This window comes from Pelodiscus sinensis, unplaced genomic scaffold (assembly GCF_049634645.1).
Source record: "Pelodiscus sinensis isolate JC-2024 unplaced genomic scaffold, ASM4963464v1 ctg91, whole genome shotgun sequence".
Lineage (NCBI taxonomy): Eukaryota > Metazoa > Chordata > Testudines > Trionychidae > Pelodiscus > Pelodiscus sinensis.
In genome coordinates, this window is record NW_027466033.1 from 154,728 (window position 1) to 168,717 (window position 13,990).

Below are 13,990 nucleotides of genomic sequence, written 5' to 3' on the forward strand. Positions count from 1 at the left end.
GTGCAAGAAACCCCTGCCGTGTGTCCACACTGCCCTCTTGTGCAAGAAACCCCTGCCGTGTGTCCACACTGCCTTCTTGTGCAAGAAACCCCTGCCGTGTGTCCACACTGCCCTCTTGTGCAAGAAACCCCTGCCGTGTGTCCACACTGCCCTCTTGTGCAAGAAACCCCTGCCGTGTGTCCACACTGCCCTCTTGTGCAAGAAACCCCTGCCGTGTGTCCACACTGCCTTCTTGTGCAAGAAACCCCTGCCGTGTGTCCACACTGCCCTCTTGTGCAAGAAACCCCTGCCGTGTGTCCACACTGCCCTCTTGTGCAAGAAACCCCTGCCGTGTGTCCACACTGCCTTCTTGTGCAAGAAACCCCTGCCGTGTGACCACACTGCCCTCTTGTGCAAGAAACCCCTGCCGTGTGTCCACACTGCCCTCTTGTGCAAGAAACCCCTGCCGTGTGTCCACATTGCCCTCTTGTGCAAGAGGGCTTGTACTTGTTAGAAAAGAGCGTAGCTCTTGCGCAAGAAGCCCTGTCTTCCAACGACGTACTGTAAATCTTCTTGCGCCAGAGCAGGCGGGCAGTGTGGACTCTCTGCAGGGTCTTGGCGCAAGAACCCACCAGTGTAGACAGAGCCAAAAAGCGCCATGAGGTGGACTCCATCTTGTCTTCAAGTCTGCTACTGATCCCAGATGCAGCCTTGCAAGCGACAGCGAGCGGGAAGGAGGCCGACCCGCCCTGGCACAGGATGGGCACCAGAGACTTCTAAGATGGCCGTTTGTAACGTCTCTGCTGAGAGCCTGCGTCGAGAACTGGGAGAGTGGTGCCTGTGACGTGTTCTCCTTACTCTTAGCCTTTTCTTTATTTTATTAATAAACCTTTAGGCTACGTCTAGACTGGCAGGATTTTCCGGAAATGCTTTTAACAGAAAAGTTTTTCCGTTAAAAGCATTTTCGGAAAAGAGCGTCTAGATTGGCAGGACGCTTTTCTGCAAAAGCACTTTTTGTGGAAAAGCGTCCGTGGCCAATCTAGACGCGCTTTTGCACAAAAAAGCCCCAATCGCCATTTTCGCGATCAGGCTTTTTTGCGAAAACAAATCTGAGCTGTCTACACTGGCCCTTTTGCGCAAAAGTTTCCGGAAAAACTGGCCAGTCTAGACACAGCCTTAGATTGCAGATTCTAAAGGACTGGCCCAGTGCGATCTTGTGGGTAAGATCCAAAGTGTAAACTGACTGGAAACCTGGGGCTGGTTCTTTGGGACCGGAAAGACCTGTTGGGGGTAGGTGAGATCGGGTTCTATAACCCCTCATCTGTGCACAGGCCCGGGGCTGATTGTGGCCCAGGGAGAGCTGGGGTGCCTGAGGGGTTTGCTCGCGAGGTTCCTGCTGGCCGGATTGGCAGCTGAAGTGCTTGGCGTGACTGGTGTGTGGCCTATTGGGGAAGGTCTCAAGTCTGGGGCTGTAAGTAGGCCTGGTTTTGAGCAATTCGCCCAGAGCAGATGCCCTCAGTGTGCCTCCCGGCCTGTCACAGTCCCAATGGGAGAGGGCTGATGGTGGAAATCAGTTTCCCCAGGGAGGAGAGGCTAGGTGGCATTGGGAAGGAAGGGCAGGACGGAGATGTGGACCAGCAGTTTGTGGGGCCCATGCACGCCCCCCACCGCCAGGCCCCCTCTCCAGCGCGTACTGGAGAAAGGAAGAGCACCACTTTGCCATACATCTCGGAGGCCGGCATCACGGGTGTTTTGCCGTGGGGTGAGGCAGGGACCGTGCGTCCTGGTCAGGGTGGGGAAGGGGCCCCGGCCAGCAGGGAAGAAGCTGGAGGCAGCGACTGGCCAAGTGCCGGCCTGCATGCAGGATGCGGGTGCTTCCTGTTTAGACCCCCTGCCCTGGTGCGAATCGCCAGGTGCTGTTCAAATGGCTCACAGCTCCTGGCGGCGGCATTGCTCTGGCCCCAGACATCTCGGGGCGAGGCTAGTTCCCTGCCCCGCCCTTCTGCGCCAGGCCCCGCCCCTTCCAGGGAGCGGCGCTGGCCTGGCCCACTCCCCAATGTTCCCCGCTCAAGAAGGGGAGGGCTGGGGTGGGCAACGTGCCCTCTGCCACGTGCTGCTCGCCCGTGAACCCCTCGTCCCAGCCAGCAGGGTCATTGGTTCGCAGCGCAGCACGGGACCGAGCAGGCAGCCTTGCTCCTCTAGGGCCCTTCGCCCCCTTTCCTTCTCCTGCCCTGCCAAGACGGACCCATCCCCCAGCCTGGTGCAGCCCCGCCTCTCCCTCCCCAGGCAGGAGTTAGCCCAAGACGCGGCAGTGAGTCACCAGGAATCCCAGTGAACACACTCCAGCAAAGAGGGCACCCAGCCCCCCACCTTACCAGTGCGGGCTGCAGCCAGGAGGCTCTGCTCCAGGCCGGGCTCTGTTGCCGACAGCACCTGGAGCCTCTTTTCAGGGGCCTCGTCCGGCTCGTCGGCACTGGGCAGCGAGTCCGAGCTGGCGAAGAGCAGGCACTCGTCTGGGAGGAGACAGGCAAAGGTTCCTAGGCTGCGCCTGAAGGGGGGTCCCCAGACGGGCCCCTTCTCCCACTGAGGGTGGGGGAAGCCTGAGCTGTGCTGCTTGGAGTCCCTCAGAGCACCTGGGGCCTGGAGCAGGGGGAGGAAGAGCCACTGGCCTCTGGCATGGGCAGGCAACGCCACGCCCAACGGGGCTGGGGCTGGGGCTGGGCTCAAGCCTGCGAGTGCCCCCTACTCACCATCGTCCAGCTTCTGGGGCGGAAGGAGCCAGGTGAGGGCCTGCTGGTCAGGGTCGAGCAGCAGGGGCCAGCGGCGCGGGCAGGCGTAGGCGTCTGTGAGCAGCAGCAGGGCAGCCTGACGCCCGGCCAAGTCCAGTGGTTTCTGAGCCCTGTCCCAGGCCCGCTGCTCCCGCGCGGAGCTCAGCAAGGCCAGCAGGCTGAGGCCCTGGCGCACGGGCAGCAGCACCGGGCCACGGGGAGCAGGGCCAGGGCAGGGCAGCTCCTTCTCCAGCAACCTCTGCACGTCGTCTGGCCCCAGGGAGGGCCGGCGCCCGGCACAGATCTCCTGCCACTTCTCCAGCAGCTCCTGGCGCCGAAGGGGGGGAAAGGGGCCCAAGTAGGACAGGGCGGCTGCGCACAGAACGGCATCGCCAGGCGCCGTGCTGAAGTTCTCCTCCAGGAGCTGCAGGAGCAAGCCAGGGTCAGCAGGCAGCCCCGCCCCGGAGCCCAGATCCCGCTCCTGGACCTGAAACCCCCAGACCAAACCCTGAACACCCAGATCCCCACGCCTGAGCGAGCCCCGCCCCCGGAGCCTATGCCCCACCTCCTGGGAGAGCCCCGCCCCCGGAGCCTATGCCCCAGCGCCTGGGAGAGCCCCGCCCCCGGAGCCTATGCCCCACCTCCTGGGAGAGCCCCGCCCCCGGAGCCTATGCCCCACCGCCTGGGAGAGCCCCGCCCCCGGAGCCTATGCCCCAGCGCCTGGGAGAGCCCCGCCCCTGGAGCCTATGCCCCACCGCCTGGGAGAGCCCCGCCCCCGGAGCCTATGCCCCACCTCCTGGGAGAGCCCCGCCCCCGGAGCCTATGCCCCTCCTGGGAGAGCCCCGCCCCCGGAGCCTATGCCCCACCTCCTGGGAGAGCCCCGCCCCCGGAGCCTATGCCCCACCTCCTGGGAGAGCCCCGCCCCCGGAGCCTATGCCCCAGCCCCCGGGAGAGCCCTGCCCCCGGAACCTATGCCCCAGCCCCCCGGGAGAGCCCCGCCCCCGGAGCCTATGCCCCATGTCCCACCCCCAACCCAGTAGACGCTGGGTATAGGCAATAACAGTAACACCAGCTACTGCAGTGTTTGGCCAGATCCAGTGTCACTGACTGAACCCCAGAGTGTATGGCCGCGAGAGAAGGGGATACTCAGGAGTGGAGGGGGGCGGACATCCTGGGATGCTGGGTGCCCGGGGAGCTGGGGAGGGCGCACGGCCAGGCTGGGTGGGTCGATCTCTGGGACGCTGGGTGCCCGGGGCGCTGGGGAGGGGGCACGGCCAGGCTGGGTGGGTCGTTCTCTCGGACGCGGGGTGCCCGGGGCGCTGGGGAGGGCGCATGGCCAGGCTGGGTGGGTCGTTCTCTGGGACGCGGGGCGCTGGGGAGGGGACATGGCCAGGCTGGGTGGGTTGTTCTCTGGGATGCGGGGCGCTGGGGAGGGGACACGGCCAGGCTGGGTGGGTCGTTCTCTGGGACGCGGGGCGCTGGGGAGGGGGCACGGCCAGGCTGGGTGGGTCGTTCTCTGGGATGCAGGGTGCCCGGGGCGCTGGGGAGGGGGCACGGCCAGGCTGGGTGGGTCGTTCTCTCGGACGCGGGGTGCCCGGGGCGCTGGGGAGGGTGCATGGCCAGGCTGGGTGGGCCCACTGCTCAGTGAGGAGGGAGAAGCAGTAACAGGAAACGTGGAAATGGCAGAGATGCTCAATGACTTCTTTGTTTCGGTCTTCACCGAGAAGTCTGGAGCTGTGCCTAACGTAGGGTATGTCTACACTACCCTCCTAGTTCTCATTCCACGAGGAATAACGGTAGTTCGGAATAGGAAGCCTAGTTCGAACTGCCTAGTTCGTGCCCCGTGTAGCCGCGCGGCACAGGGTTCGAACGAGCGGGGTTTTAAAAATGGCGGCGCCCCGCTTATGCAAATGAAGCCCAGGAAATTCAAATCCCGGGCTTCATTTGCAAGTGCGGTATGCCTACATTACCCTCCTAGTTCGAACTAGTGGGGTAGTGTAGACAAACCCGTAGTGAATACAAGCAGAGAGAGGGTAAGTTTAGAAGATAGGATACACAAAGAACAAGTTAAAAATCACTTAGGAAAGTTAGATGTCAGCAAGTCACCAGGTCCTGATGAAATGCAAACCAGGATACTCAAGGAGCTGATAGAGGAGGTATCTGAGCCTTTGAAAAATCATGGCAGACAGGGGAGATTCCAGAAGACTGGAAAAGAGAAAATATTGTGCCCAAAGGGGAATAAGAACAACCCAGGAAACTACAGACCGGTCAGTTTAACGTCTGTCCCAGGGAAGATAATGGAGCAGGTAATTAAGGAAATCATATGCAAACACTTGGAAGGTAATAAAGTGATAGGGAATAGCCAGCATGGGTTTGTGAAGAACTAGTCATGCCAAACTAATCTGATAGCTTTCTTTGATAGGATAACGAGCCTTGTGGATAAGGGAGAAGTGGTGGATGTCATATACCTAGACTTTAGTAAGGCATTTGATACGGTCTCGCATGATATTCTTATTGATAAACTAGGCAAATATAACTTAGATAGGGCCACGATAAGGTGGGTGCATAATTGGCTGGATAACCGTAGTCAGAGAGTTGTTGTTAACGGTGCTACATCCTGCTGGAAAGGGATAGCAAGTGGAGTTCCTCAAGGGTCTGTTTTGGGACCCGTACTGTTCAATATCTTCCTCAATGATGTAGATATTGGGATAGAGAGTACGCTTATTAAGTTTGCAGATGATACCAAACTGGGTGGGGTTGCGACTTCTTTGGAGGATAGGGACATAATTCAAAATGACATTAGCAAGTTAGAGAAATGGTCAGAGGTAAACAGGATGAGGTTTAATAAAGAGAAATGCAAAGTGCTCCACTTAGGAAGGAACAATCAGTTCCATACATACAAGATGGGAAGCGACTGTCTAGGAAGGAGCATGGCGGAAATGGATCTAGGGGTCATAGTGGACCACAAGTTGAATATGAGTCAGTGTGATGCTGCTGCAAAAAAAAGCAAATATGATTCTAGGTTGTATCAACAGGTGTGTTGTAAGCAAAACTCGTGAAGTCATTCTGCCGCTCTACTCTGCACTAGTTAGGCCTCAGCTGAAGTACTGTGTCCAGTTCTGGGCACCACATTTCAAGAAAGATGTGGAGAAATTGGAAAGGGTCCAGAGAAGAGCGACAAGAATGATTAAAGGTTTAGAGAACATGACCTATGAAGCCAGGCTTCATGAACTGGGCTTGTTTAGTTTGGAAAAAAGAAGATTAAGGGGGGACATGATAGCGGTTTTCAAATATCTAAAAGGGTGTCACAAGGAGGAAGGAGAAAATTTGTTCCTCTTGGTTACTGAGGACAGGACAAGGAGTAATGGGCTTAAAGTGCAGCAGGGGAGGTTTAGATTGGACATTAGGAAAAAATTCCTAACTGTCAGGGTGGTCAAATATTGGAATAAATTGTCAAGGGAGGTGGTGGAATCTCCCTCTCTGGAGATATTTAAGAACAGGTTAGATAGACATCTGTCAGGGATGGTGTAGATGGAGCTTGGTCCTGCCTTGAGGGCGGGGGGCTGGACTCAATGACCTCTCGAGGTCCCTTCCAGTCCTATTATTCTATGTTTCTATGATTCTATGTGGGGTGCCCGGGGCGCTGGGGAGGGGGCACGGCCAGGCTGGGTGGGTTGTTCTCTGGGACGCGGGGCGCTGGGGAGGGGACACGGCCAGGCTGGGTGGGTCATTCTCTGGGATGCAGGGCGCTGGGGAGGGCGCACGGCCAGGCTGGGTGGGTCGTTCTCTCGGACGCGGGGTGCTGGGGAGGGGGCACGGCCAGGCTGGGTGGATCATTCTCTGGGACACGGGGCGCTGGGGAGTGGACACGGCCAGGCTGGGTGGGTCGTTCTCTGGGGCGCTGGGAGGGGGCACGGCCAGGCTGGGTGGGTCGTTCTCTGGGATGCGGGGCGCTGGGGAGGGCGCATGGCCAGGCTGGGTGGGTCGTTCTCTGGGACACGGGGCGCTGGGGAGGGGACACAGCCAGGCTGGGTGGGTCGTTCTCTGGGACACGGGGTGGTGGGAGGGGACACGGCCAGGCTGGGTGGGTCGTTCTCTGGGACACGGGGCGCTGAGGAGGGGACATGGCCAGGCTGGGTGGGTCGTTCTCTGGGACGCGGGGCGCTGGGGAGGGCGCACGGCCAGGCTGGGTGGGTTGTTCTCTGGGATGCTGGGGAGGGCGCACGGCCAGGCTGGGTGGGTGATTCTCTGGGATGCTGGGGAGGGGACACGGGCAGGCTGGGTGGGTCGTTCTCTGGGACGTGGGGCGCTGGGGAGGGCGCATGGCCAGGCTGGGTGGGTCGTTCTCTGGGACGCAGGGCGCTGGGGAGGGCGCACGGCCAGGCTGGGTGGGTCGTTCTCTGGGGCGCTGGGAGGGGGCACGGCCAGGCTGGGTGGGTCGTTCTCTGGGATGCGGGGCGCTGGGGAGGGCGCATGGCCAGGCTGGGTGGGTCGTTCTCTGGGACGCGGGGCGCTGGGGAGGGGACACGGCCAGGCTGGGTGGGTCGTTCTCTGGGACACGGGGTGGTGGGAGGGGACACGGCCAGGCTGGGTGGGTCGTTCTCTGGGACGCGGGGCGCTGAGGAGGGGACATGGCCAGGCTGGGTGGGTCGTTCTCTGGGACGCGGGGCGCTGGGGAGGGCGCACGGCCAGGCTGGGTGGGTTGTTCTCTGGGATGCTGGGGAGGGCGCACGGCCAGGCTGGGTGGGTCATTCTCTGGGATGCTGGGGAGGGGACACGGGCAGGCTGGGTGGGTCGTTCTCTGGGATGCGGGGCGCTGGGGAGGGCGCATGGCCAGGCTGGGTGGGTCGTTCTCTGGGACGCAGGGCGCTGGGGAGGGCGCATGGCCAGGCTTGGTGGGTCGTTCTCTGGGACGCAGGGCGCTGGGGAGGGCGCACGGCCAGGCTGGGTGGGTCGTTCTCTGGGACGCAGGGCGCTGGGGAGGGCGCATGGCCAGGCTGGGTGGGTCGTTCTCTGGGACGCGGGGCGCTGGGGAGGGTGCATGGCCAGGCTGGGTGGGTCGTTCTCTGGGACGCAGGGCGCTGGAGAGGGCGCACGGCCAGGCTTTCTCCGTCCTTACTTTGGCAGCTGCTGTCCAGTTGGCCACGTGCACAGCCACGGAGCTCACTACAGTGTCAGCCTTCTCCTTCTCCTGTAGGAGGGCGTCGAGGTCGCGGGCCAAGGCCTCCTGGCGCTCGGTGGCCTGCTGCAGTTCCAGGCCCCAGGCTGAGCTCAGCTCTTTCAGCTTCTCTGCCTGCAGGCGCCGATCGCCCAGCCGCCCCTTCTCTGCCCGAATCTTCACCTTGCAGTGCTGCAGCTCTACCAGGGTGGGCTCCCAGATGCGTAGGGCCCGGTGGTACCAGTAGACGGCGCAGATCCACTGGCACAGGGCAGCGGCGGCTTTGCTGGCGCTCTGCAAGGAGGTGGCACAGAAGCTCTTGTCGGACACCACCTGGCCCAGAGCCTGGAAGAGATCGTCGGGCAGCTCATCCTTCGGGTAGAAGAGCAGCTCCTGGCAAACAGGATGGAACGGGGTGAGGCTGGCTCCTGGCGGGGGATGGGAGGCAGCTGTCCATGGTGCCATTTCAGATTGTGGCTGGGGAGGGGGCAACCCGATGGGGAGGGGAAGAGAGTGAGAGCATGGGGTGGGGGGGCAGATGAGGACAGCAGCTTCAGTAGTCTTACCGAGCATGCTCAGTACAAGCCAAGAAGTAAATGGGGGACTGAGCCCATTCCCCCTCCACCACACAGATCACCTCTTTCTAGGGCTCTAGAGAACACAGGGCTCTGAGGAAGCTGGCGAGCACCGTAGCCCAGAAAGAACATGGCATGAAGTAGCAGAGCAATGACATCGTGTGGCAAGTCACTCCAGGGGCACTGGCTGCCTCCCGCTGTGACCACTAGCTGGACGTCGCTACTGACCCTGCAGAGAGTCTGCTGGGCTCTGTCAGCTCTGGAAGTGACGTGCAGGCCAACGGCTACAGCAGGGGCAGATCCAGTTGGGCTCGATATAAGATCAGAGCCGCCAGGCAGCGTCAGACCAAGGGCCCATCCAGCCCAGTGTCCTGTCGGCCCACAGTGGCCATGCCAAGTGTTTCAGATCCCTCCCGTCGCCCATTCCCAGCTTCTGGCGAACAGAAACTAGGGACCCCTCCCTGCCCGTGCTGGCGAGTAGGCACTGATGGGCCTAACCGCCTTGACCTGATTATGGTCTTATTGGAACTCTCTTGCAGTCTGGGCCTTTCCACCAGCTGCTGGCAAAGAGTTCCACAGGCTGAGCGCGAAGAAATAATTCGTTGTCAATCTACTGTCTACACATTTAGCCACAGATCCCGGTCAGTTCATAGAATCATAGAACCACAGGGCCGGAAGAGACCTCAGAAGGTCATCAAGTCCAGCCCCCTGCTCTAGGCAGGACCAATTCCAACTAAATCAACCCAGCCAGGGCTTTGTCCAGCCGAGACTTAAACACCTCTAGGGATGGAGACTCCCCTACTTCCCTAGGGAACCCATTCCAGTGCTTCCCCACCCTCCTAGGGAAATAGTTTTTCCTAGTATCCAACCTGGACCTCTCCCACCACAACTTGAGACCATTGCTCCTTGTTCTGCCATCTGTCACTACTGAGAACAGCCTCTCTCCATCCTCTTTGGAACCTCCCTTCAGGAAGTTGAAGGCTGCTCTCAAGTCCCCCCTCACTCTTCGCTTCTGCAGACTAAACAGACCCAAATTCCTCAGCCTCTCCTCATAAGTCATATGCTCCAGCCCCCTAATCATTTTGGTTGCCCTGCGCTGGACCCTCTCCAATGTGTCCACATCCTTTTTGCAGTCCAGTTTACACTCTGGATCTTACCCACAAGACCCCGCCGGGCCAGTCCTGTAGAATTGACCATCTGAAGGTTTATTAAGAGAAGAAAGAAAAGGCGGCGAGTGAGATTAAGGAGAACACGTCACATGCCCCAGTCTCCCAGTTCTCGATGCAGGCTCTCAGCAGAGATGTTCCAGACTGCCAGCTGAGCAGTCTCTGGTGCCCATCCTATGGCAGGATGGGTCGGCAATCCTTCACAAGGCTGCATCTGGGATCAGTAGCAGGACTGAAGACAAAATGGAGTTCACCTCATGGCGCTTTATATCCATTCCTGGTACCTTCCAAGCTGAAGTGGGTCTCATGCTCAAGTGACCTGTCCCTGTGTCCCATGCCAGCAGCCATGAGATACTGGCTGGTTTGCAGACACTCCTCAGGTGTGTACTGAACACCTTGAGAGCCACTGAGCACAGTCATTGACTAGACTTTCCTTCCGTGCAGCAGGCCGCCCAGGTCCTTTGCTCTGTCTCAGGCAGAGAACACTCACAGCAGCGGGCCAGAATCAGTGGAACAGAAGCTTCATTTGACACCTCGCATGGCCCCTTTGTACAGCCTTTGGGGCAACCACTCCGCCTCCCCCCGTGGGTGCAGCAGTGATCTGGCTGCTCGCCTTAAAATCCAGTCATGTGACAGAGCCCAAGGGAGTGGCTGGGCAGGTACGACCGCAGTGCATAGGCCCGTACCTGTGCCCCTGGGGCCGGGGGGGTCTCTTCCCCGTGCGGAAGAACAAGCGGCAGGTAGCCTGGGATGACCCCTTCAAGATCATTCAGCAGCTGGATGAGGTGGGGCCGGCTCCTGCAGGACGCCGCCATGGGGGGCCCAAGCTAAGGGGAGCGCCAATATCACAGCTGCTGCTTTATCCCGCGGTGGGAGTCTGCACCTCCCCAGGCCACCAGCGGAATGACCCCGCTCAGTTCAGTTGCGAAGGGGGGAGAGATGTGACGTGGGGGGTGTTGTCCACTCTTGTAGCTCTGTGTTCATTCTGTTATTACACTCGCTCTTTGCTGTATTGTGCTGGGTGTGTGCATGTACCTCGGCCCCCCTCCCCACAGCACTCTCTGCATGACTCGCTGCAGAAGTGTGTTGGGCACAGAGATAACAACTGGGGGAGGCGGGGCTCACACCAGGCGGGGGAGCAGGGCCTGGGGGAAGGGTCAGGATGTGAGAAGGGGCTGAGAGCCAGAAGGGGGGGAAGGGCTCAGGACCCCTTCTCCCCGAGAGGGTGGATGCTGCCTGCTCTGGGCCCCTGTGCTCACATCGACCCTAAGCTGAGAGCCAAGAAACCTTCAGTTCTACTCCCTGGCTGAGCCCCGTGGGGCTGCGGGTGGGGGGCAGGGCCAGGGAGTCCCTGACATGCCATGACACCTAATAACTGAGGATGGGCTGGTCTAAAGCAGTGCAGTACGGTGCTTGATGGACTGGATTCTCCACTGGGAGAGAAGCTATTGCCTGACCTCAGTGCAGGTAGCCCTGTTGAAATCCATAGTCCGGGCTAGTTGTAGTTTGCACGTGGGTAGATTTAGCTGTAGCCTGGGGGTCTGGGACACAGCCCTGGTAAAAGAGACTGCGTTATGGGCATCTTGACTGGGGGTTAATTGTCGAGGTAGGAGACTATAGACACTTCATTTGTGGAGATGCACGGCGACCACCTTTGACAAGACCCTCGGAGCTGTGGAGAGTCCGGATGGCAGCACGGTGTATTGGAAGCGGGTAGTTTCAATGTGCTGGATGGATGGCTACATGAACATACGCATCCTGGAGGTCGAGAGTCAATAACCAGTCCCCCTTGGCTAAGGCTGGCATTATGGGGGATAGGGTGACCATCCTGAAGCATTGAGGCCGTATGTGATGGCTGAGATGTCTGAGATCGAGGATTGGGATCGAGGATACCTGTCAGGGATGGTGTAGACGGCGCGTGGTCCTGCCTTGAGGGCGGGGGGCTGGACTCGATGACCTCTTGAGGTCCCTTCCAGTCCTATTATTCTATGATTCTATGATTCTATACTACTACCTGCGAACATTATCATTGACACCACTACTACTACCTGCGAACGCTATCATTGACACCACTACTACTACCTGCGAACGCTATCATTGAGACTACTACTACCTGCGAACATTATCATTGACACCACTACTACTACCTGCGAACGCTATCATTGAGACTACTACTACCTGCGAACATTATCATTGACACCACTACTACTACCTGCAAACGCTATCACTGAGACTACTACTACCTGCAAACGCTATCATTGAGACTACTACTACCTGCGAACATTATCATTGACACCACTACTACTACCTGCGAACGCTATCATTGACACCACTACTACTACCTGCGAACGCTATCATTGAGACTACTACTACTACCTGCGAACATTATCATTGACACCACTACTACTACCTGCAAACGCTATCATTGAGACTACTACTACCTGCGAACATTATCATTGACACCACTACTACTACCTGCGAACACTATCATTGAGACTACTACTACCTGCGAACATTATCATTGACACCACTACTACTACCTGCAAACGCTATCATTGAGACTACTACTACCTGCGAACATTATCATTGACACCACTACTACTACCTGCGAACGCTATCATTAGCACTGCTACCTGCGAACACTATCATTAGCACTACTACTACCTGCGAACGCTATCATTGAGACTACTACTACCTGCGAACATTATCATTGACACCACTACTACTACCTGCAAACGCTATCATTAGCACTGCTACCTGCGAACACTATCATTAACACTACCACTACCTGCGAACACTATCATTAACACTACTACTGCCTGCAAACGCTATCATTAGCACTGCTACCTGCGAACACTATCATTAGCACTACTACTACCTGTGAATGCTATCATTAGCACTACTACTACCTGCGAACGCTATCATTAACACTACTACTACCTGCAAACGCTATCATTGAGACTACTACTACCTGCGAACATTATCGTTGACACCACTACTACTACCTGCGAACACTATCATTAGCACTGCTACCTGCGAACACTATCATTAACACTACTACTTCCTGCGAATGCTATCGTTAGCACTACTACTACCTGCGAACGCTATCATTAGCGCTGCTACCTGTGAACACTGCTACCTGTGGCATTTGATACGGTCTCGCATGATATTCTTATTGATAAACTAGGCAAATATAACTTAGATAGGGCCACGATAAGGTGGGTGCATAATTGGCTGGATAACCGTAGTCAGAGAGTTGTTGTTAACGGTTCTAAATCTTGCTGGAAAGGGATAACAAGTGGAGTTCCTCAAGGGTCTGTTTTGGGACCCGTACTGTTCAATATCTTCATCAATGATGTAGATATTGGGATAGAGAGTACGCTTATTAAGTTTGCAGATGATACCAAACTGGGTGGGGTTGCAACTTCTTTGGAGGATAGGGACATAATTCAAAATGACCTTAGCAAGTTAGAGAAATGGTCAGAGGTAAACAGGATGAGGTTTAATAAGGAGAAATGCAAAGTGCTCCACTTAGGAAGGAACAATCAGTTCCATACATACAAGATGGGAAGCGACTGTCTAGGAAGGAGCATGGCGGAAAGGGATCTAGGGGTCATAGTGGACCACAAGTTGAATATGAGCCAACAGTGTGATGCTGTTGCAAAAAAAGCAAATATGATTCTAGGTTGTATCAACAGGTGTGTTGTAAGCAAAACTCGTGAAGTCATTCTGCCGCTCTACTCTGCACTAGTTAGGCCTCAGCTGGAGTACTGTGTCCAGTTCTGGGCGCCACATTTCAAGAAAGATGTGGAGAAATTGGAAAGGGTACAGAGAAGAGCGACAAGAATGATTAAAGGTTTAGAGAACATGACCTATGAAGCCAGGCTTCATGAACTGGGCTTGTTTAGTTTGGAAAAAAGAAGATTAAGGGGGGACATGATAGCGGTTTTCAAATATCGAAAAGGGTGTCACAAGGAGGAAGGAGAAAATTTGTTCCTCTTGGTTTCTGAGGACAGAACAAGGAGTAATGGGCTTAAAGTGCAGCAGGGGAGGTTTAGATTGGACATTAGGAAAAAATTCCTAACTGTCAGGGTGGTCAAATATTGGAATAAATTGTCAAGGGAGGTGGTGGAATCTCCCTCTCTGGAGATATTTAAGAACAGGTTAGATAGACATCTGTCAGGGATGGTGTAGACGGAGCTTGGTCCTGCCTTGAGGGCGGGGGGCTGGACTCGATGACCTCTTGAGGTCCCTTCCAGTCCTATTATTCTATGATTCTATGATACTACCTGCAAACGCTATCATTAGCACTGCTACCTGCGAATGCTATCATTGACACCACTA

General features: G+C 57.1%; 1 protein-coding gene across 1 annotated transcript in view; it reads right to left on the bottom strand.

The window, feature by feature from the left end:
• DNHD1 (dynein heavy chain domain 1) overlaps positions 1-13,990 on the bottom strand; it is a 278,012-nt gene that overhangs the window by 17,555 nt on the left and 246,467 nt on the right. Inside the window, 3 exon segments of the mRNA XM_075918511.1 lie at positions 2,355-2,492; positions 2,730-3,171; positions 7,867-8,298. Of these exon segments, the coding sequence (XP_075774626.1) occupies positions 2,355-2,492; positions 2,730-3,171; positions 7,867-8,298 (1,012 nt within the window).